We start from the raw sequence: 25,043 nt of genomic DNA, 5'->3' as shown, positions 1-25,043 counted from the left end.
ACTTTAATGTTACAGTTGTATTGCTGTACAATCGTGCAACTGATGGGCTAAAACTTCAATTTATTTTGTTTGAAGACGATATTCTTTTTAAATATCACTCCTATGTTGGAGTCTAGTCCAATAATCCGAAGCATATAGGTGAATTTATTAGTCACACATGCATTACACAAGTGTCTAAATTCAGAGGGAGAATGCCATGTGTTTGCCCAATAGCACACTGCATTGCAGAGAATGTGATTTTGTGGATATATTGAGTTTGTGTTGCCGTCATGTTGATGCCACTGGGTTGGCTTGGAATCATCTTTTTTTCAGATGTTGGTAAGCCTTTAATTCGATTTGGCATCTTAATTATGACCTTTTGTTTTAAACGATTGGATTATACTCCTTTGTAAACCTGAGGATAAAGAAAACACACATTCCCTCAAGTAAAAAGTATTTGTCTCATTACAAACATGGTATTACTCATTGCTTAAGGCATTTGCTTTTTTGTCAATTCAAATGCCATCTGGGTAAGCACAGTTCACGCTGCCCATCTGTTTGCTCAAATTTATTGTTGTTAATTTTGAAGACAACCAGCAGTGCACACTGCTTATAAGTTGACAGGTGGGAAAGGTGTGAAGTTGGCTGTGTGCCACAACATCACAGCCACCAGCCAGCCGGTTGCTTCTTTGTGCGATATCCTACAATATGTTACGGTCGTCGGAAGCTATTGGACACCGATGATAATCAATATAATTGGTGTCAGAAGTAATGTCAAATTCGAGCCAAGTGCATGAAGTTTGATAAAATATTCTTAACTCAAGGTCCACTCACTCTTGTTTCCCACAGGTCTAAACTCCATCTCACCATGTCACGAATATGAAGCCGGCTCATGTGACATTACATGCGACGTTTGTCAGGTGATAACAGGTGGCAGTTTAGTGTCATGACATTTTGTGGGTTTCTTAAGGATAAAGCTTTACACATAATCACATAGATTTATGTTGGCAAATTATATAACACGTACAGGTGAATAAATATTTTGTATAACAACTGTGTTTCTTGTACGTGTCTTATATTTGTTACGCGTGGTTCAGCCAAATTGTCTGGCCCTTCCTTAAGTGAGACGAAATAGGCAAGACGCAGATCACAAAGTCACGTCTCCTACAGTCGTGCTTCCTCACTCTGTTGCATTTTATTTTTTTAAATATGCTGGAAGGGAGGGTTCTTACAGAATTTGAGGGTGTAGTTACCCTTTAAAGGACTTGGATCAGGATCAACGTGAAAAAAACTTCATCGCGACATCTCTAATACAGTATGCATTAGATGACCCAATCATATACTGTCAGTGATTGTTATAGCCTGCACATCTCATTTACACATTCGCATAAGACAGAGACTGTGAGACATAATGAAGGAGATGATGCTGGGTGGCATTTATTTTTTAATCCATCGTCCCTCAAACCATTAACTGACTCAGACTTGTAAAGACTGCAGTGTACAGGCAAAGGCTCAGTAATGATGAGCACTGGTCAAGAAGCCAGCAGAACATGAATGCCTCTCTTTGAAAACAGACTTAGATAAAAAGCATTTGTATTGGGACGTAATGAAAAAAATTATTTCCATGGCACTCAACTGCTCTTTGCTGGCTCAGCCAACATGAGATGATAAAAGGATGGCTGATGCACAATTGATTGTGAAATTTTCGCTATCAAAGAGAGAATATAGTGATTCTAAATCAACCATAAAATTGCAGATGGTAATCCAGTGCACGCCAGTAAATATGTTAAATGACTATCATCATTATCGCCTCTCCCTGCCTGACCCATGGCATACATCATTACCTTATCAATGAGATGGAACTTCATCTTTCTTGGAGGAAAGTGTTGTATTTGATTTTCACAACAGGGCAGCCAGTGTAATATTACTTTGTTTTTTGTTACAAACACAAGTCATATTTAATATTCCAAATAATAGTTGGGCCAAGAAAGCATACAAGTAATATATTATTGCTCTGATAAGGCTGTGAATTATCTTGTCGGTAGTCAGTGAAGTTCAGGCTATACTTATATGGATTAACCTTTTACATTTGCTCGAACATTCTCAAGACACAAAAATAAACACAAAGCCTCAAATTGATTTATAGACCAAGATCAAGTTAAGATATGTGAGCTCTGTTGAAGCAAAACAGTAGCAGCAGGATTCCGGTCAGTTAGACAATGAAATCAGATAATCTGCTCCAACATCAGATAAGCATCACCTGTTAGCTTCTTTCATCTCCTCTCAGCTAGAGAAGATCAATGTCAACAGGGTCATAATTTCCGAAAATAATCTTTTCTATGACACTGATGGTGGATCATGTTATGAATTGCTGGCTGTCTGCTGCAGTGCAAAGTCAGACTAACTGTGGACACAACAAAGTATCACTATGAGCTCCCACATACATACTGGGTGATCTGATTGTTGTAGTCGGTGATACAGAAATGCTTAAAAATCCATTTGGCAAAGCATGCATGGTCAATACAGAACAAAAGAAGTAATGCAGTTGATCTCCATGCCACATAAAGGGAACACTGTAATACTTTATGCTGATTAAATAAACAGTAGGCCATTTAAATAGCAAAATACCACATCAATTCCATGTAGGTGTTTGTTTGTATCATTAAAAATGTCATTTACATTTATGCAGGTCTCTGTCCACTACCATTCTCTCTTGCACTAATGTAACATCACCTTCTGTAGGCTATGGTAGCATCTAATATCTCCATTACTGTCACATGACCGCCTCTGATATTAGACATGGACATATAGACACTATATTAACACTGCTGTGTTTTTGTTCGCTGAGGTGTAAAATTCTTCTGTTTCCTATTTTGTAACAGTTTTGGGAATGAGAATTGCACACAAAAGGAGCGGAACAGGAAGTGTAATATGGTAATTACACACATAGGTGAAGATATAATGTCCGATGCTGAGATTGCATTTGATATTAAAAACCTAAGATACCTTATTTTATAATATGAAAATGTCCTAGATGTCACATTGGACATGTTATGCACATTCCCCCACAGTTTAACAGGACATATATCTGTATAAAACCTTGGCATCATGTCTGCAATTTTAAGTAAAGTTATGTGAGTTTGAACAATGCTTACATGCTCAACGTGCATTAGTAATGATGGACGTGCCATCGGCTCTGGCAGAATGGAAGAAGATATTGGAGGAAGAAATGCTGTGCATGACAAATGTTTGGCGAGGGAGAGAGAGAAATTGGATTTTAATGTGTATGCCAGAGATGAACTATAAAGCCCGAGCAGCATGTTAATGTCAGGTGGATAGGGTGCCACTGAGGACATTTTACTGTCTTTACTCTTTCTGAAACAGAGAGAGTAAAAGACAGAAAGTGAGTTTTGACAACCAAAAAATCTTTCCCTGAATTGAATTTGTAGGCTGAATCCTCCCTCTGTTCTCTGCAGATGTATTACAGTATGTGTCAGCAAAAAAAAAAAAGCTTTTCTTTAAAAGCTTTCTTATTATTTCTTTGCTTACTGTTTCATCCACTCTTATTTTCCACCTGAAGGTCAGAACCAACTGAGTCTAAATTGATATGACTGTGGTGCATCCAGACTGATCCTCTAAAAGTAGGAGGGCATTTCAAAGTGCCATGTTAGGCGCCCGGCTCAGAGCTTATCCTGCAGTAACTGGTGCGAAAAATGTGGACCAGATCTTTGAAAAGGCCTGTTCATGCCTTTGTAGGCCACAGCCCCCAGTGAGGCGGCCCATGCAGGTGGTTGGTGGCTCAGTCAAATTTGCAGCAGATAACACAAGTCCTCACCTGATTGGATCAGAGTGGAGGATGCCTTCTGGTCAGCACTGCAGCTGCCGGCAGCCAGAGGGAAGGGCCACAGCAAGGCTCAGGCCACTTAAGCCAGAGAGTCATTAGTCTTAGCCTGAGCTAAGACCGGGGCTCAGGGGAAACTGCTCGCCTCATACCAAGCAGTGTCAGAACGAGGCTTTGTCTGATTGATTATACTATAGCAGTTTTTGCAGGATAACATACATTACTGAAATTAAAATGACCATTCTATAACCTATATATTCCTCTGATGGGGAGAAATCTGGCTGCATAATACATGTAGGCATGCTGACAGGGAAACTGCAGCAGCTGACCACAAACGCTGGATTGATTTCTTGTTGAAAAAGCCAAAGCCTGTTTTGCACAATTAGGTTTATATTTGAACAACATGCTGATGTCTGCACATTTAATGCATCATTTTGAATTTTAGCAACGAGTGATTTTTCCTCCTCTTCTTGCCATGGAGCTTTGAAGGTCTAGCCCAGGTGAAATATTATTAAACCATACATTTCCCAGTATCCCTCTCTGCACTGCAGTACAACTTTATTTGAAGTGTGCATCAAAACCCCATTTATTCTAATCTGGCTATCTGCATTACACTTCCCCAAATGACCTGTAAATTGAACTACAGAACAACAGATGAAATATATTAACATACGCATTGCCATTGACTTACATTGAAAAGTCTATGTGTCCTCAGCGGAGGACATTGTATTCAGGGTAATAATTGTCAAACAAAATACAGTGAACCGGGATTTGCAAGAAGCCATTTGGACATTAAAGGGAATTTGTTCAGTGCCCTCAACATCACTTCAATAAATAATACAAGCAGCTCTGAAATTGCATTGTTATTGAATACAAGCCGCGGGCAATTCCTGGATTACCCTTTTTCTCCGTGTATCAGTTCACATCACACAGAGATGGGGAGTGTTTACTGTGAAGGAACTTTATGGGATTTAATCATCATTTGAACTTTTGACTTTCTCTAATTATCCACTAGTGTAGCTGTTACATGTATTAAGTGCTGTGACAGTGTTTTTATGATTTCATATGGATCTACCACATTTCTGGGGTGTTATTCTTTTAAGTAGAGATCAGACGAGAGATAATTAAACCTGCAATTACTGATTTTTGGGGGCAGCAGAAACAAGTTGGGAACCAAACGATGACACACCAAGTTAGCCGCCAACTGTGTCTGTCTGCTGTTTAATGCTGAAGAAGTAGTGTATAGTGGACTTTTATAGGTTTAAACTCACTAGCCTTGTAAAGCTTAGAGGAGCTGCAGATAATTCCCTGTATAGCTCCAATTATCATTTCACAGTGTAGGAGTGATACAATGTCTGCATGCTGTTGCCTCATACCAGATGACTTCCTAATATAGGTTCATCACCTCGTTCAAATTTTCACAATGTCATTTGATTTGGTTATTATAAATTATACAACAAGTAGATCCGTCCAGACAATCTGATTGGTCAACTAGACATTAAGAATGTGCTCAAATTAGCATGACAGCACACCCAGAGCCATTTAAGCACCCCTGGCGCATCACTTAAAATATCACGCCGCCATTTCTCTGTCAACATTACCGAGTTGAATTAAAAAAACTTTTTAAAAACATTTGTATTCATGTAGGTAATGCAGGAACCACAGTGGAACACACAAAAGCTCTCCAACTTGTATATAACAACCCAGTCTCACGGCAGTTCGTGAAATGTTCACGTAATTTAATCAATTGATTTGTGTACACGGACACGTTTAGCTCGTTTTTTTCGTGATAGCACGTTTTTTAAACTGATGTTTTTCAATGGGAAGCATCTTTCGTGATCACAGCACGATTCTTTCTGCCAGTCGGTCTGCAGCAGAGAAGCTGTATACAGCTTTGCTATTATTGGTATTTTTAGCCCTATAACCGCTGTTTTAATCGACATTTATTCACAAGATCTTATCATGGTTTATATGTATTTCTTTTAATGTTATTATTTTGGTCTTATTACCAAGGAAGCTGTTTATTTATATTTTAAAAAACTATAACGCTACATATATCAACATTTATTTAGATGCTATCATGGTATCCATTTCTTTATTTTAATAATATTATTTTGGTCTTATTACCGGTCCCTACTTTTGGTCTTATTACCGGTCCCTGTTCAGATGCACCAATCAGGGCCAGGGGGTGTGTCTAACTGCGTGTTAATCACTGCTCATGCACATGCATAGAGCTCAACAGTGACCGCCCACTTTTTTACGGCTCTGACTCCGGAAGTGTTTTTCCCCATTCAGTTGTTTCATTGACGTTTAAAAAATTGCTTATATATAGAGTTTTAAGTCGGGAACCAAGTCAACCAGTTACGAGATGAATAGTGAGCATAACACATTTGATTCGGCGCAAAAAAACATTCTGAAAACGGTAACAAAGGCAAAAGGTACAAGACCGTGTACTGAAACTATCATAGACTTAAATGGTAGAAGCTCGCTCTAGCCTTTTGCAGTTTCGCGGGTACGGTAAACGTTTCTATGGTAACAGCGAGTTGGACCAATCAGAGACGTTGCTGTTACACTTAGGATTGTGGGTAGTGTAGGTTTTCTCCATAAGATCACGGTTAAAACATGTTTTACTTAAAACAAGGTTGATTTCATATGGACTTCTAGCTTCTACAGAAGCAGAAACCTTCGTTCCACAACCACGTAGCTCGGGGTCAGTCTACCTCGAATGGTTTAGACATTATGGGATGATTTAGACATTATGGGCATAAGCAGAGTTTGACATTCGAGCCAGGGGGGGCAAAAAAAAAAAAAAACTCATTGTAGAAGCTGAGACCTGGCCTACCACTTGGGGAACACAGCACGAGCACATATGGACAAAACAAACATGCTAAATAAACATATGTTTATTTTTAAAGAAGATTTTAAATTACATTGTAACAATTTAACAACTCGCCCTTATGAAATCCAATCGCAGCACGGCTGTCTTGGAATGCAATAGACAGACGGTGGCAAACTGCCCCGACACTTAAATTCAACTAAAATGTAACAGTGAACAATCAGTGTTGGACCTACAGTCTGTTGAGATGCCTCTCCAAACGCAGAAACCAAGCGCAGTCCCACCATAAAAGGTTAAGACACGTTAAGAAAAAAGATCCGTATTTTGCCGTAATCCAATGACACGAAAAAAAAAGTAATCCACAGCGATCAGTAGATCAACTTCGCCGTTTAAACAATGTGGAATAAAAATGTATAAAAGTCCAAATCTACACAAAACACGCAATCAATTAGGAAGTTGACAGCAAATGTATATACATGGCATTTAGGAAACCTTTATTACAACGTTGGCACGGTAAGATGTCCAGACTAGTGCAACAGTAATTTTAGTTTTTTGCGTCCTGCATATGTGTCGACAGGTCTCAGGTGAGAGCCAGAGCCCTGAAAAAATTTATTATTTTTTACTAAAGCAGTAGGCCTATATGAAATCAGATGTATTACCTACCACCATTTAGTTGTTTTGTGTTATTTAAAATATTTATAAAATATCTGGTCATGCCATGAAACAATGCAATTACCCGCTTCAGCCCCCCTGCAAACTCCGCGTATGATTATGGGATGGTTTAGACCACGTAGCTCGGGGTCAGTCTACCTCAGATGGTTTAGACATTATGACTGATATTCTAAATCCTTATGGAGAAAATCAATGGGATTTTTACTTCTGGAGTCGGCTGTGGGCGGGACTGTTGAGGTCTATTCATTCTCCCTTGTGGGGGGAGGGGCTTAGGAGACCGTTTTGGACTTTAGCAGAAAGGGGGGAGGGACTGAGAAGTTGTTGATGTTCAAATTTTTTTTGAGGATCTTCGCAATCCTACCTACAGCACCTTTAAGTTTGGGAAGTCCCACAATCTCTACAAAGCTAACGTTAGCTTAAGTTAGCTGCTGACTAACATTTTACAGGGACAGGAAATCGTCTCTGTTGTTTGAAGTTCGTGGTTGTTTAGTCTCTAAATCTATCCATGGAAAAACATTTTTTAGCAGATATCTTACTTATAACAGGATAGAGCTAGCAAAACAGTTTGGTAATTATTCCCTTTGAGAAATCCCACGATCTCTACAAAGCTAATGTTAGCTTAAGTTGACTGGCTGACTAAACAGGGAGGGACTAGAACTCGTCTCTGTTACTTTATTTTTATGTTGAGAGTAAATTGCCCCACAATATGAATACAGTTTGATTATCACTTTTATTTTGTTGGTAACCGTTGTTGTATAATCGCAATATTACACTGGAGGGTTTGATTTAACGTCATATTATTGGCACGACAGTGATGCTTACCAACTTTGGCGCAAGTGCCTCGGTCCTAGCCGCATCACTGTCGTGCCAATAATGACGTTAAATCAAACCCTCCAGTGTAATATTGCTTAAATATAAATTATAAGCCTTTTTAATACACATAATTATTATTATTCGCCAACAGCTCTGCTTTGGGATTTTTTTTGCACACTGTTTTCTGACACATTTGCCACTGTTGCTAACAGGAAGTATCTTGACTATTAAATGAGAATAAATAAATGTTTGAATGTGTTATGTTGTTAACATGTTAAATAAATGTTAAAACTTCCTGTTTGATAGAGCATATATTGAGAAAAGCTACTAGACACCAAGTGTTGAGGACAGCAGGCTATGAGAGATGGGGAATAGCAAAACAGGTATGTATTTATATGAAAATGTCACAAAGTATCACTTTAAAACTGTATTGTTATTCAATATTTTTATATTAACAATGAACAATGGAATGACTAAGTGAAATGTGAAAGGCGTCGCTCGTAATGCACAGAGAATTATCACCCAACTCTGCAGTTCTACGCCACTTTACTGGGCCTTCTAGCTTCTTTTAGCAATTCTAAATCCTCTGGTGGCGAGCAGTCTCTTCTTTTTGCTCGTCAATGCAGTGCGGAACTAGGCGTGAGCACGTGGCTGCAGATGAATGGAGAAGTGAGGTCAAACATGGAGCCACCTGGATCTGAAGTTCACTGTCTGACCTGGCAGTGTTGGGCTGCGTCCAGAGAGAAGCAGAGCTATCTGTGATGTCTAATATAGGCCCATCTGCCTGCCTCCCCCGGGTCCCCTGCTACCTTTGCCCCACCATGTGTTCCCCCGTAGCCTACATTCCCAAATCGGTGGCAACCGAGCCCACATCCAGCATCTGTCTGTGCTAGATATGTCAGTCTGTGCCTACCCGCTCACAGTCCCTCCACAAAAACCGAAAGGATATTTTCGCACTCCAGGCTTCCCATACCTCTACAGTAAATTAACACCTCCCCAGAAAGAAAGTGACAGTTTGGATTACACATCATCAAGTGCTGGGCCCAGACAGTTGACATTGCTGTGTAATCATCATTACCCTCACAACTGCTTCTCAAGTAGGGTCACAAGGAAGTCGGTTCTCAAGTACCGTACACTAAAAGCTATGAAAATGCTTGAATGTTCAAACTGTTCCTTGTCTGAAGAAGTGTATATTCAAGTGCCTGTTTAGCTAAGCTCTGAAAAGTTAGAGAAACTGTGATCTGTGTCTTAAGAAAATATACAGCATATAATAAGATTTGTTATTTGACCTTTAAATGGTGTGTGGGCTACTGTGTGCCACAGAATGAAATGACTACTTTAATAACTACCTATGATGCCTTGTGTATGCATAGATGTTTACCCTGCAGTGCAAACATGTTAATATTTTCTATCTAGTCATTTTTTACTATAAAATGTAGCCTACTTCCAATAATAATAATAAAAAGAAAGAAGTGATTCCAATTCCAAGTAAAAGCTGTTTTCAAAAACTTTTTTAAAATCTTATTTTCAATTGTCAGTTGGATGTTTTATTTGGAAGTGTTTATTATGTATACATTTATTATATCAGGTAACAGGTAAGCTTCCAATTAAATGATTCCAGCTGAATATGGTTTAATTGGAATAAGGTTTCCAATAAAATGAATAATCAATAAAGATTTCCTGATTGATTTAAATTCAAATTTTCCTTATAATTGCTACCGAATGACACAGGTCTTTACAGGAAACCAAGGACATAAAGTAAAGCATTACCCAGTGCAATGCCCAAATTTAATGCATCTCTCTGTTTAAATTAAAATGATCGAACTGGCAAAAATCATACATGTCTCTAGAGGTGAGAACATTGAAAAATACAGCAACCGGACAGGCACCATTTCATGATTTAGTTCCACAAATGTTCCAAAATGCCAAATGGATATTCAGCATGGCAAAGAGAAAAAAAAAAAAAAAAAAAGTTTTGCCACATTTCTTTCCTACTTTTTTTTTTTTTTTTCAAAAGTTGCTGCTCACAGGGAAAAATGTGTTGATGAATGAAGCTCTCATACAAAGTGAGTTGCTGACAGCTCTGGAGACCTGCGGGACCAATTCATTTGCAGCGCGAGTGCGATATGTTGAGATCAGTCCCTCAGATGTCCTAGACGCCTGAGCACTTTGAAAGAGTCACAGGACTGTGCTGGCACTGGAAAGTCAGCAGCGCTCCAAATGAATCGGTATTGGAGCAGAGCCCTCACTGCACTGTAACGCAGACTTTCTCATTACCTGACTCTTGACTGTATGAATCAGACAGCCACTGATTTGATTTGCACTTATAATTTCTGATGTAGACTACAATATGCCAGTAAGTGGCTTTACGTGTCTGTCTATTGAAGAAACAGATTCTAATATGTATTGCGTTATCAAGGAATTTTAAGTCATCTGGTATGAGGCAACAGCATGCAGACGTTGTATCACTCCTACACTGTGAAATGATAATTGGATCTATGATGTCGGCCTTACGGCATTTTTTGGCAAAATGGGAAGAAATTTATATGGCACGGAAAGGAGTCCATTTTTCGTCTTAACTTAATATAGCAATTTTTTCCAGTGCAAGGCCTTAGAGGCAATTCTGACATTCATTTGAGTCTTGTATTATTTATAACTCTGATTTCAATGAAACGCTGTTGGAGCACTTTGCCTGAAAAAAAAGAAGCCTTGTGCACGTCATTGGAGCTCTTAAAAGTCTACCTTGCGCTTTAAGTCAATGACCCTCCCTCTCCTCTATTCATCACTCAACAAATGGCGATGTCCGTAGAGACGCCGGCTTCTATTACCCGCTGTGAATTCCATTAGAGGTACGGACACACAATAGAGCATTTTTTAAGCCTTTGACATTGCCATTGTAATGGACTAGGGTCATGGAATGATGTGTAGGGGTTGGTGCATAGAAGACTGGTTAAATATATGTTACTATACTTTATGGCTTTTCACATTATAAGCAAATCCTTTCACCTATATCTTAAGTGCTGTGCCGGGGGTATCACATAGAGCCTCACCTATACATGATTTTCAAATTAATCAATCAATAATTAATCAAATTAACCTTGACCCCAATGCACGCAATAAAATGGGAATGTGTGTGTGTGTGTGTGTGTGTGTCTGTGTGTGTGTGTGTGTGTGTGTGTGTGTGTGTGTGTGTGTGTGTCAATCATATAAGTCATTGTACCCAAGGGTTACCTAGTGCTGCAAGGCTTGTAAATACAAACACAGTCAGCAGATACCATTTTTGAACCCCCACCTCTACCATCTATTTTTTAATTGATTTTGAATTGAAGTTGCTGCTATGAGGACATGTCATACAGGACATTGTCTTGTGTTAGGTAACGTTACCACAGCAAATTGAATAGAAACTCAAATCTGTTCCATCATGATGTAGTCCAGTGTTGGCCGGTCAATAAAGGCCGCATGTGTAGCGCCCTACCCACCACAACACTTAATTCAGAGTCAGCAGGCAGCTGTCTGAATGATGACCACAGCATATCAAACTTAGCTTGTGGCTTTAGGAATAGGTTTTAATTTTAATATATTGTAATGAATTCAATTCAGTGTTATGTCTTCATTCATCATATATTACTGTCAACCTTTTTTTTCGCAATTTCTTCAATTGCGCAAAAAGGTTTTTACGCTCCCTTGAGGTAGTTTTTGCCTTCGTCGAAAAAGAGTTGATTCGCTTAATGGGATATGGAAACGCCTTTGCCAAATAAGTTCTGATGTAGCAAACATTTAACTTACATGATTAATCAACTGTTTCCGGTGTCGGCATCTTCCCGTCATTATAGCATTCATTTGTCTTTGTCTACAGACAGCATGAAACATGAGCAAAGTTAGCTGACATGAAAGCACAATTAAATTGAAACAAATTCCAGAAGACCTGTCTCCATTTTTCTCTCATGGATGCGTTAGATGGTAAAGGAGACTTGCTTTGTTTGTCCAGTTCACAACCTCTACTTCTTCTACTCTGTTTACTGGCAGATTATAGCCATGCGTAGCCATAAGCGCCAACTTCTGACGAAACTACGCCTTGCACAGCCTAGTTAAATCGCTACCAACCAGTTGATAGAAACGCGCCTAATTCGCATTTCTTTTTTGTGACATTTCAAAGTTTCGCATAAAATTCTCTTAACAATTGAATGGAAATGGAAATTTTATGCAATCACACTGCCTCTAAAATTTACTTTGCGTTCTGCCTGAACACACATATTACTTTGTCATCCCTCCAGGAATTTGCGTTGTCGCGATAATTGCGTAACAATTCACGCAAATTCAACCAATCACCGCAACATTATCGCAAATTTGACCAATAACCAGAGTTTTCGGCGACTTCAACCAATCACAGCAGTCCCATGTGCCAGACTTTGCGTCAGTATGTGACTCTGAGAGCCACTGACCAAGCGGGAGTGAGAACGGATTGACGTAACACACGTACATCGCCAAATTAATTTCCTTGTTTCTGATATGAAGACGAGACATGTATGACTCGAACATCTCACATTTACCAACAAAGCGTACGGCGAAAGACCGTGCAAAACATTTCAGACCGTCCTGCCAACCTGTATACATTTTAACATCAATGTATGTACGGCTCTCTGCAGCGGGCGGGGCTGCTGCTCAGTTCCCCCCCGCATGACATGCGCACACACACACAAACACACACGGTGGATGCAGGAAATACCGGAGATGAGACGTAGGCTACAGGATGACCTAAATTGAGGACAGCTACGCTCGTTATTGTAAGTGCAATGATAAGTTAAAGCTCAATAGGTAACATGACTTTGTCAAACCGTATGAATGTGTGTCCCAGGCCAGGATAGGAAATGAACTAACAATGTAAAAATCTACAAGCCACTGACAGATATGTTCAAATTTGATTAATTCAATAACTTATTATTTTTTGTCTCAAATCCACCAGCCATTTTCATATTATACCAACATTTGCAGCATCCTGAGCCTTTTTGGTAAAGTTCCTAGGAAAACTCAGCCCAGAGTAGTTTTATTCTCCCCGAAATAAGTTTCATTTTTATTTTTAAGAAGAATTATACCAAATTTTCACAAAAGCTCCCGCAAAATCATTTTGGGCCGCAAACAATCTCAAAAGAAAAGGCCGCGAAATCCTGGAGGGACTGAATAGTGAGCACATAGAAATAATAATAATAGTAATACAGTAGAACAGGTGTTGATTTTTTCATCTTAAAACAGTAGTGACATGTCCATACAGTAATGTTGCAAGCCTTTTGGGTTGCTTTTCCAAAGACTGTAATTCTGGAAGATACTGTAGCAACTTACCTTAGCTAACTCAGGCTGTTGAAGCTTATAGTTTCAGTTAAACTTTACAATACATGTTCACAAAGAGTGAGGACTGTGGAATGTGTCCCCCGCCTCATGTGAGCACGGCCAGACTTTGTCCAAACTGTATTTCTCTAGCTGCGATGTAATTCAGCTTCTCTCCAGAGAGCAGTAATTGTTTGTTGCAGAATTAAGCTCTGTAAATAGCTTCCCGCAAAGCTGATGGCATGGGTAGACACGCCCAGCTGTCTGCATTGTTGCCAAAGAGCCGAGGACGTTCCGAATGGCAACTAGAGGGTCCATTATCAACACCTGAAGGTTGTATATGTGAAAGCTGAAGCCTCTAACTGCTGCAGCTAAGGCAAACCTAGCTGAGTGATGACAGAGTACCTGAGGCAGATGTGACCCACACATTGAGAACCCTCACAGTGACACTCTCCACTCCCTACTATCAACCATCAGACATGATTATAGCTCTCGCTCCATGATCCAGTGCCTGTCTGAGCCCACTCCTTTGATTTCTCATGACTCTCTCCTGCAGCCAAAGTAATCAAACAAGAGGCTCAACTCAGACAGAGACTTGACCCTGGCACGGCATTTGTTAAAGTCATACTACAAATGGGAACAATTTGTCAAACATCTTCTATTTTATTCAGAGGGAATGAGGACGTTTCACCAGGTACCACCTTCTCTCAAGTCATATTTTACTGCTGACTGAAGGTAAAGGCAGAGGTTTATTCAGTCATGTATTCATGTATGGGGGGCATATAAACAGTAGTGTAGTTATCAAGAACATTAATAATCTTTCATTAGTGATGGCTGTGACCAAACAGGCAGTCAGACCATTACCAGGATGTAAGAAAGTAAAGCAATTTAATGACATCAAAAAACACCAATTAACATTCTTAACATGCAATGGCAGAATTTTTACAAAACATTGCAATTTTTCTGATCTTGGTGCTAATGTTAATTCTGACCAACATAATGATTGTGTTTTGAATGGCAGTATATTGAAAGTAACAGAGTAAGGCTTGTTAAGACTGATGTAGCAGTGACTACAGTCTATTGTATCTTAGCAGGGTAGGAAGATGTCAAATACCATGCAACCAGATTACAGTATTCTGATTACAAACAAAGTCTTTAATCCATTACAGGTACTGTGCACTTGCTTCTTTAAAGGGGCAATCCACCAGTTCATACATGAAAATCGGTTTATTGATTATTGAGAGTACTACTCAATCTACAAATACAGTTGTATAATGTTCAGTGGCTCTGAGATGCTTTGTGAAGAAAAAAGAACTGATGATGGGGTTATCTAATTTTGGACTTTGAGACTGCCAATTATAGATTACGACTCATATTTACGTTTATAGTGGAGGTGCCCTAAAGCGGCCGTGGTAATTATGACAGGAGCAAAGCAGGAAGTAAGGTGATGAAGTATAAGAGCGCCAAATTCCACATACAGGAAGCTTGGGGTGGTGGATGGTTCAAACAAACACAGGACTTTCACCCAGGAGACGGGGGTTTGTGTCCTGTTTGAAAAAAAGTCAACGGCGAGTGTTTAAAAAAACAATTCCAAAAAACCCATACTATGTACCGTTCTGCATCACATGATGATTTTAACCCAAATCACTATCTTTTTCTAAACATAACTAAGCAGTTTTTGTGCGTAAACCTCACCATAACGCGACCGTTTCACAACATTAATGGCGTGTGGCGGTAACGTTCTCTGGTTTAGATCTTAGACTGTATATTAAAGATGGATGACGCATCTCCACTTCCTCCCACTGTAAAAAAGTGAAGCCAAAATACCCCGGATACGGACGCTGCCATTTTGTAATTGTGGAGCCAGACTCTGCGCAGTAGTGATCAGGCAGTGGAGCCGCGGTACCGAAGTCCTGCCCATACACCCGCCCGACCAATCACGAATAAATCACAATCATGACGTTTCACCCCGTTTGTAAAGCATCAAATAACTAATAAAGACCAAACTTATCAGAAAGAGGAACACTTGAACAAACATCAGCGTGATAAGAACTACCTAAAATAACAGAACCCATCTTTGGGGAAAATGTATTTGACGTGTACTTTCCTATTTTAGTTTGGCCCACTTCCCATCCGCTAACATGGAGTGGGCGGGATTTATGACCTATACTGGGGGGGTCGAAATCAAGATGTTTTGGCTTCATTTATACAGTCTATGCATCAACCCTTTGTTTAGGTATAAAAATGGCAGTATTTCCTGCCACCTCTAGGTTTATTAAAACGCTCCTGTGGGTCGTATTAGAGGGTAGAAAAAAACAACCTATATTGTTGTTTGGTTTGGAGGACTTGTTTGCACTTTTGGAGCTTGACCTAGGGACTGCTTCCATAATTTCCATTCCATAATCAGCATGGGGCTGTAACAGCACAGACCGAGGTCTGTAACTTCTACTGTCCAACGGATCTGAATGCTAAAAAAGACATAATAGCTACATTTTATTTTCTTCTAACATCACAGGGAGGTTCACGACTCAACAGTCACTTCTTATGATATGTCAATTTCCTTGTTATTTTGTCAGGTATAAAACCACTGGAAAAAAAATAAGTTAATAAACAACCTTTATACTCGTTTATACTCATATTTAATGAATCAATTTCAAATATAACAGGTCAGTAATATTTGCTCCAATTTAAAAAAAACAATATCAACTTGATTTTCCCACTTATCTGTGGGCTGCTACAAGATGATATCACAGGCAAAGCTGCATATAATGATGTATAATGGAGAGTGGCATTTTCCTGACATTTGTACAAACAGTACTGAAGTTGAAGTACTGGAGATAAAAAAAGAAAATTTAAGCCCTCTAAATTGGTTGTGTAATAATTATTTAAAAAAAAAAGACACTCCGCACATACAATATACACTATATATACACAGTATTTAGTAATGGTCATTCTGTTGCAACCCGACAAAACAGAGCTTTATAAGATGAGGGTGGCAGTGTGCAGTTGGAAATGACACATTACATTTGACACAAAACTTGTGCTCGGTATGGATACTGTCTGTTTCCTCCTTCATTTGTTCCTCCCAGCAGGTTTTAATGAAAACGTTGTCTAGGCGAAGATGGATGGCTGTTTCGGCTCCTCATGCCGGGGTCTGAATAGTGGCTTTGATCTCAGCGGACACCCTCTTCTCCTTTCGCCCCGCATACTCGCCGATAAAGGAGCCGTCCTCGTTGAACTGAACGTCCTCGTCCCCGTAGTCCACCAGGCTGTCCCCACTGTCCCCGGCTTTGATCTCTCTGCTCAGCGAGTGTTGGCTGCCCTTCAGCGGCTTCTCGTCGTTGTCACTGCAAGAGAGGCGCGGCGGATTTAGAATCACCTCATTTCACCCATGGCTTCACTCTATGGCTTATTGGAGAAGACGGGGGTGGGGGTGTGGGGTGCAGGCTCAAGCTATCACTGCCTCTACGTTGAGCCTCTGTGACTGACATAAGCATTTACATCTGGTTGACCAATGGGAAATAATCACACAGATGCACATGTTGAGACAATATTAATCATTACACTGTACGTGCATCAATGCATTTGACAAAGTGATGAGTGGAAGATAAATGAGATACTGAGGGGGTGGGGGACCCCAAACTGGTGTTGATCATTGAAGCTGCACATTTGGTCCTGAAATGCATCTTAATTGTCGGACTACTAAACGTGTGCTTCTATTGACTTTATTCTTTGCCTGAACTAGGGCACTTCCACATTCTGTCATTTTGTAATCTTACTTCTGTTTTAGTGCGGAAGTAAGATTACTTTGCTTAGGGTCGCCAGCTTTATCATGCTTTACTTGCCATAACAAAGCTGTTTTAAGCTTAAAGCTTTAGTGCTTAACTTTTTGATATTAATGAACGTCCGTTACATTCAACCCATTGCCAAATGAGCTGATACAAAGCTACATAGGACTATCAGCTCCACACAACTCTCTCTGTATTTCTCAGCATGGCTGTGTTCAGAAGATTGTGGCGTCCGGTCACTTTCCCGTGGGCGGTGCACAGTCACGGTAGGCTTGTATCACGTGGATGTGGCAACAGTTTTGTTGTCATTACTTAGAATTCCTCATGGGGGCAGCAAAAACTACGCACTATAGCTTTAAAATTAATAAAAATAAATGAAATTAAATAAAAAGTTTTTACATAGCGCAATGTGTTTGTTTCGGAATACGATACTACTAATTCTGACACAAACACATGCTCTATGTATGCATACAGTATATAAATAAAACAAAGTCATAACTACATTCATAAAGCAAACAGAATATATCCATGTCTATACAACTAATATATATATATATATATATATATATATATGTATATATATATATATATATGTATATATATGTATATATATATATATATATATATATATATATATATATATATATATATATATATATATATATATATATATATATATATATATATATATACACACACACACACACACACACACACATATATAATATTATTTATATATATACTATATCTATATATAAAGGATTGTCAGTTAAAAGAATAGTTTGGCATTTTTAGGAAACACTTGAATTGGTTTTCTAGTTCAGAGTTAGATTAGAAGATGGATACTTCTGTACTGTAAATATGAAGCTCCCATCAGCAGCTGGTTAACTTAGTTTAGCACAAAGTCCACCTACCAGCACCTCTAAATTAACACATTATATCTAGCTTTATTAAATCCATACAAAAACCCAAGTGTAAAAATGATAACTAGGTGCCGGATTATTCCTTAACTGGGAGCAGTAACTTTCTGTAGTCTTGTGGCCATCGTGAGGTTGCCAGGCAACCAGCAGAAATTCAAGTCTCAAGCCAAGAAGTAGTTTCTGCCTTTTTCCAGTCTTTGTGCTAGGCTAAGCTAACTGGCTGCTGGAGATTCCTTCATGTTTACAGACATGAGAGGGATATGGATTTTCTCATCTAACTCTCGTCAAGAAAGCAAATGAGCGTATTTTCCAAAAATGTTGAACTATTCCATCAAGAAGTTTAATATATTGTTTGTCACCCCAACAAAAGTGAATTTTGAAACTAGCCAGTGGTTAAAATAATTTAGGAGGGACTTTACACACAACTTAGCGATAGATTTATGAGTAGCTTATAACTTGAAGTATAAATCCTGTCACACTGAGGCTCTTTTGACTTCATCACATCAACATTTGTTGTGCTGTGCAGATCCCACTGATTGGAGAATTAGCCTGGGACTCATACTGTATTCTGTTATGAACTGGACCGCTAAAGAATTAATGAAACGTGCCCAGATATTACTGCCCTGGAGATGAGCTGCTTTCAATTACACTAATTGGTTTTAGCGTCTTGCTGTGTGCTGGGCAGCCTGCGTTTAGCTCCTTCTGGACAGAAAATGGCTCCCTTTACGATGCAATGTCTATCACAAACAGCAACACACACCGTACCTGAGATCACAATGTCCTATAAAGGGATGCTACCACTCGGACAACACTGATGTGTAAACAGCTCAGGGATGCTACTGCTGTTTATCACATACTTCCCAGTTACTCTGGCCATCAAATGTCTTGAACAGAAGAAGTGTAAGGCTCCATGTGAGCCTCGTGCATGCTGGGTTGTCTTTTCAGCGAGAGGAGAAATGCAGAGAGAATTACGGAGAGGAGAGGACGGCAGAAGGGAATGTCATACAATGTTGCACGTGAAATGCAGTGAGGTGGTGAAATAGTGCTCTGATGGGTACGCTTACCTGTATTCACAAAATGTGTCGTCATTCATGCCCTGGGACTCCACGTCTGGGTGAAGGTCCTCTTTTTCTTTTACTGCTCACAAAATGAAAAGATTTCAGTGATTTCCTCAAGAGACGGCTGCCAATGAAGATCCCTGTGTCCCCTGACTGTTCTGTTGTTTGAATAAGTTAAAGTCTCAGTCCCTGATTCCCTTTACTTTATCAAAGATCAGTGCAAGCTTTAGAAAGTATTGCAGAGTTTCAATCAGTCCCAATTTTTGTAAATATAAATCTTATTTTAGATAAACATCAAGCTCTGTCTCTGTCTATAATATATGTATAGTATTTATATAAATAAATTTTTTTTTATATAGAAATGTCTATTCATGACACAGTACACATTCAAAAGTATGGTTCTATATGTGATGTAACAGAAAAAAGACACGGCTCGGGCAAATGAAAGAAAAGGCTGTTGGAGCTACGGCCGGGGGATAATGAGAACTTAATGAGAAAACAAAGGACAGAGCTGCGTCTCGCTCTTTTTTCTGCTGACGAGTGAAGCGATCGCTGCCCAGACGACAACCTGATGGCCATTAGCTGTGAATAATAAAGCCGATAAGAGCTCTCATGTCCCCAATAGGAGGAATAACATTGAGATACCACAGAGCTTATGTCATCATTCCCCGCTCAGCCACCCCATGTGCAGCATTTGCATTTTTGTCTCGCTGTGGGCTGCACTTTGTTTAGATTGTTGCTGGAAAAAAAAGCTGCGTGTCTAAATAATGTCAAATTCAAATGCTGGACATGCAGTAGAAATGCTCATTTTCCTATCCATACACAAGCCTATTTCATGTATAAATTTGCATTGAAATAATTGTGTGGCTGCAAGTAAAAAAACATTAGTTTACATATTCCTGTAATGGCTTCTAGTGTGATTGATAATTTCTTTCATAGCAACAAAGCGCCAAATGGAAATATAATGACGCTCCAAGCAGCAATTACTATTCAAGCAAGGTGATGTGTGTGTGCTTGTAAGTGAGCACCTACCGGAATACTTCCCTCCTTTGTTTCTGTTGACAAAGCAGGCGATCAACACAATGAGTGTGAGGAGAGCGATGGCACACATCAGGCCGATAAACCAGCCCTGGGTGGATATTCCTCCATGGATGCTGGCCAGACCTGAGGAGAACAATACCGTGTGACTTTGACATGCCTTGGCCTTTTCATCAGGACACTTGATTGAATGTTTACATCGACAAAGCCTATCTGATGCGAAGGCAGGAGGTGGCAGGGTGCAAAGCTGATGGAAACGGTCCAATATAAATATTAAACAGCTAATCCCGCTTGTCTAATTAATCAAGTAAGGAACGCTGTACAAATGTAATTCTTCTCAGCGAGTCCGTGCGGCTAAATTAAATCCTAGTGACACCGCGAAGGGACCACACACTGCAGCTTGAGTCACTGCTCAAGGACGCGCTGGGTGAGCCTGCACTCTGTTCAATAAGAGGTCAAATTAGTTTTGCCTGCTTTTTCTTCCTTTTCTTTTTTTTGGTGTTATTTTGGTTTCCCTCCTCACCTGCAAACTCAGTCGTGATAACATCTTCAAATATACTAGAATTATCAACCCAGCTGTTAGGAATAAGGCGCACAGTGTACTCAGTCCCGGGGTCGAGCCCATCAATGATGTGGAAAGTCTTAGAGGTGTTTAAGGCCTCTGATATCTTCCAGAGACCCTCACCTGTGCAGAGGATGAATGATCAGGATGGGTTAGTACTTATGAAAACACACAACTACGGAAGCTAGTGAAGATATGAATGAAAAGACACGAAGGACCACTTCAGACACAACACATCTAGAGTTATTCGCTGTTTTGCTAAAAATCACTCTAACAACGTCCAGAAACTAACAGAGAAAAAGAGTAATATGAGCTTACGGTTGTTCATATATGCAATAAAAAACTCTGTGTGCTCTCCTCCAGATATCCAGCTGATATTTGCAAAGCTGTCACTAACAGCTGAGCTAAAATTCAACAGGGCCGGGACTGAAGGAGAAGTGAGAGAAGATGAGAAAGAAGAGAAACGGCAAAGAATGGTTAGTAAAGGACAAAGCAGATCAAAGCCATGGAGGGGTTAGGAGTGTTGTCATTTTGCAATGAAGGATGCTGCTCTTCACCTTCTATTAAAGAAGCAAGCTATCAATTATGTCTGACAGAGGGGGACATTGGGTTCCTCAACAACAAACATGACAAGCATAATGTGGATATGCAAATGAAGATAAATGGAGATCTACAAAGATCTTAAAGGAGATTTGCCATCAAAACTATGTGATGATTTTAAATGTTCAATATTGTTCTTATTTTACGTCCATTTCATATCACAGAACAGACCGATCTCACAAAGTGGCGTATGTATGACACACCAATTCGTATGCCATTTTTGCGTGTTATCAAAACGCATAATCGTTTTTTAGCGTGTTTATCAACGCCGTTTGGCCTCCATTGCCCTACATTACATGTGAATTATTGCTGTAGTGAGTAGTATAATAGGACAGAGGTTGGTTGGGGTAGTGGATGGGTAAAACTCAGGACTTTCACCCAGGAGAGCTGGGATTGCGTTCCGCATGTGGTATTATCAACTGTTTTTTTTTGTTTTTTAATAAAGCCTTCCCCAATGTTCTTTCCCTAAACCCAACCGTTTGTTTTCCTAAGCGTGTGACGTTGGTCACCGTCGTGTTTTTGTCGTTTTTTAGTGTTACTAAAGCCTTTCCCAATGTTCTTTCCCTAAACCCAACCTTTTTTCTTATACACGCGTGTGATGTTCTTCTTGCGATAACATGTTGTTTACATCCGCTGTATACAGCGTAGACATACACGTGGATAGCTCAAAATGCGTACAGATAACACGCCATTTGGCTTTAGGAAAGTGGCGGGTATGTTTACGCAAAGTCATGATGTCATGTTGCACAGAAACACATTTTACACAGCCACACTGGACCACGCTAGTTCAGAAATTGTCGGTTATACTCGGCCATAGCTAGGATTTTAGAAATACAGCTCCGAGGTCGAATTACACCTACATTTTTTTTCACTAGACAGAAAAAGTAAACACTTAGATATTCTTTTCCCCCATTCAATTTACTGTTCATTTATATTTCCTGCAAGGTTCATCTCCCTGCATGATGATCAGAATAACACCAAATACCTTTATTATATTCCGTTGGGTTTAATATCTTTTGCCTAAAAGCAGTCAAATTTAAGGATGTTTAGTAGCGCTACTGCTAATGATTATTTTCATTATCTACTAATCTCCTGATTATTTTTTTATTCACTGATTAATCATTTAGTCTTTGAAATGTCAGAAAATAGTGAACAATGCCGAGCACCCATTGCCAGGGGTCATGCTGAGGTCTTGCCTACAAATGTCTCATTTTGTCCAACTCAGCCCAAAACCCAAATCAATTTCATTTACAATGATATCAATTAAACAAAAGCCATACATCTTCAAATTTAAGAAGCTGGAACCAAAGAAGCTTTTGGCATTGATATGTACTGTATATATGATAAATGACTGATCAATAAACAAACAATTACTAAAAACAATTATATTTTATGTCAATTGTTCTGAAAGCAAGAGCAAATTATATCTGTTCTAAGCTGGTTCTGCCTCAGACATATCATGTAACGTAGCCTTTTGATACCCAACTGGGAAGACAAACAACCTAATAATGTAGTGAATGATGTGCGTCATTAGTATGGGAAAAGCATGCTTTGATAGCAGCTGTCGAAGCCAGTCAACAAAGCACAATCCACTTCATTTCCCCACGGCAAACATGCAAATCTTTTGCTGTGTCTCTAGCTCAGGTGCATTATTTGCTCAGGTGATAATTCGGCACACAACACCTGCGTCTGCGCTGTCCATCCCAACCACTGCAAATGACACTCTCTGACTAATGTTGATGGATTAGTCTGCAACTATGGTAATTCCAATCTTTGGAACCGAGCGACGACTTCGACCGACATAGTCCCCTAAACTAAAAATATCCCAAGGCTGGTTGCCGTGTTTTGTCACCGGACTCCTCAGTTCGCTACTGAATGCAGCAGAAAGCAGCTGCTCACCCAGCAGGGAGCTGATGCCCCGGAAGATGCATCTTCAAAGTCTGGAGGCTTTTTGTATGAGGAGAGGCCAGAAAATATTCTAGTACAGGAGCCTTTAACAGCTTCCACTTATCCACTTATCTCAGTGTCCTGTAAATATCACCCTCCCAGTATGAGCTCACACCTCTCCGGCATGGCCCGGGAGGACATTCATCCTCACTATTTTTCTCTCAGCTCAGATGCTGCCCCAGACAACTTTGCGTCCCTAAGCGGTGTTGCTGTTTACCCAGTTGAATATTACATGGAAATGCCAGGTGACTGTTGGGTCAATACACTGACGTGTAGAGGGGGAACCGAGGCCCAACAAATCAATCACTGACAATTAGACACATTTGTCCCCTTCTAGTGACTGCACTCTACAGCTTCACTGTTGGGTCGGGATATAGATCTAGTATCTTAGATTTCCCCATGGTGCAGCAGAGAAATTATAAACAGCTTATTCATCAGTATGCACTTGTTTTATAACCAACAATAAAACACAGCTGTTACTTTACATCTTAATGCTTGTTTTAACTGGAAACAACAGCAACTGTTAAAAAAAATAAAGAATCTGATCACATTTGACTTCTCTTTTGCCTTTTTATATCTTGGAAAACTTCCTGAAGGTGTCAGTAAAGGAGACACATACCTCCTGAAGGTTTTCATGATTGCAAGCAAAAAAGCTATTACCGTGGCCGGGTTCCCTCAGTGGGTAGAGCAAGCGCACATATACTGAGAGGCTTATGCCTCAAAGCAGAGGTCCAGGGTTTGAGTCCGACCTGTGACGATTTCCTGCTTGTCTTCCCCCCCTCTCTCTCCCCTTTCTCACCTAGCTGTCCTGTCAATTAAAGGCGGAAAAGCCCAAAAAATAATCTTTAAAAAAATAAAATAAAGCTATTACCAAATGCAGTATTCCCACTATGAGACTCTTAATAAACATAAACTCTATCCGCAGCATGGAGAAATTGAATTTTATGCTGCGTCTTCAAAAGGAGAAAAGGAGAGGAATACTGGGAAAAATGGGATTGCTACAAACGCAAAGATGATTAATTCTACTCCACTCTATTTCTGTATGTCAAGATGTACCTGTATGCATTGTGTACTCCCACGCTCATCCTATTTTCATATTTGCACCTACTTATTGCCATGTCCTACCCCTGTTTTGTTCTACGTTCTTATATAATAAAACTAAAGTATATTAAAAGAAATAATCTGCCATTGCTAATTAGCCTACATCATATGGAGGTATGTTGTATCTTTGTTTCAATTTACTTTGAGCCAACAGCCAAACACATGAGTCCAGGGGTCGTCACATCACCTGCTGCAAAATCTTCAAACAACAAACTGTATTTGGTTTCCCTTTTTTCCCCCATTTATTTCACTCCTGTTTTTCTCTGCAGATGGATGCTTGTTGTGTCAGAATGTGCAGCAGCTCTACCTATGGTGGAACGAGTGGGTTTGGTCACTGGGGACCTTGGAGTGCTTGGAGGTGAGGGGGAAGCTGACTTGCCTGAAAAGAAAGACAGACCTTGTGGTTATCAATTGGGATAGAGCTCGGGGCGCTACATTTCACTGTTAGCACGCATGCTATTTTCAGCTAAATTAGTAACTAGTCAGGTCTACTGTGAAACATCTAGAGTCGAAAAAAAAATACATTTCACATTCATTTTCTGTTTGCACATCATTAATAGGAAGAA

General features: G+C 39.7%; 1 protein-coding gene and 1 long non-coding RNA gene across 20 annotated transcripts in view; one reads left to right on the top strand and one right to left on the bottom strand.

Annotated features, from left to right (window-relative positions):
- Nucleotides 1-11,279: 11,279 nt before the first annotated feature.
- The window catches only part of LOC116037333, a 30,611-nt gene continuing 16,847 nt past the window's right edge, over nt 11,280-25,043 (top strand). The window contains exons 1-2 of the long non-coding RNA XR_004101841.1: nt 11,280-11,320; nt 14,339-14,341. This is a non-coding gene — a long non-coding RNA (uncharacterized LOC116037333). The remainder of the gene's footprint in view (nt 11,321-14,338; nt 14,342-25,043) is intronic.
- chl1b (cell adhesion molecule L1-like b) overlaps nt 14,107-25,043 on the bottom strand; it is a 71,081-nt gene continuing 60,144 nt past the window's right edge. For 9 of the 19 annotated variants that reach the window (XM_036001733.1, XM_036001738.1, XM_036001736.1 and 6 more), the window contains 6 exons: nt 24,785-24,856; nt 21,148-21,255; nt 20,791-20,952; nt 20,262-20,393; nt 19,236-19,308; nt 14,107-16,810 (listed from right to left, as the gene is read on the bottom strand). In XM_036001733.1, the coding sequence (XP_035857626.1) occupies nt 16,606-16,810; nt 19,236-19,308; nt 20,262-20,393; nt 20,791-20,952; nt 21,148-21,255; nt 24,785-24,856 (752 nt within the window). In that variant the 3' untranslated portion in view covers nt 14,107-16,605. Of the gene's footprint in view, nt 16,811-19,028; nt 19,100-19,235; nt 19,309-20,261; nt 20,394-20,790; nt 20,953-21,147; nt 21,256-24,784; nt 24,857-25,043 lie in introns of all 19 variants that reach the window. The other 10 variants (XM_036001743.1, XM_036001744.1, XM_031280418.2 and 7 more) reach the window with 5 other exon arrangements.

Source organism: Sander lucioperca, chromosome 6 (assembly GCF_008315115.2).
Source record: "Sander lucioperca isolate FBNREF2018 chromosome 6, SLUC_FBN_1.2, whole genome shotgun sequence".
NCBI lineage: Eukaryota > Metazoa > Chordata > Actinopteri > Perciformes > Percidae > Sander > Sander lucioperca.
The sequence above is the reverse complement of the archived record's forward strand: the minus strand, read 5'-3'. Positions and strand labels throughout refer to the sequence as shown.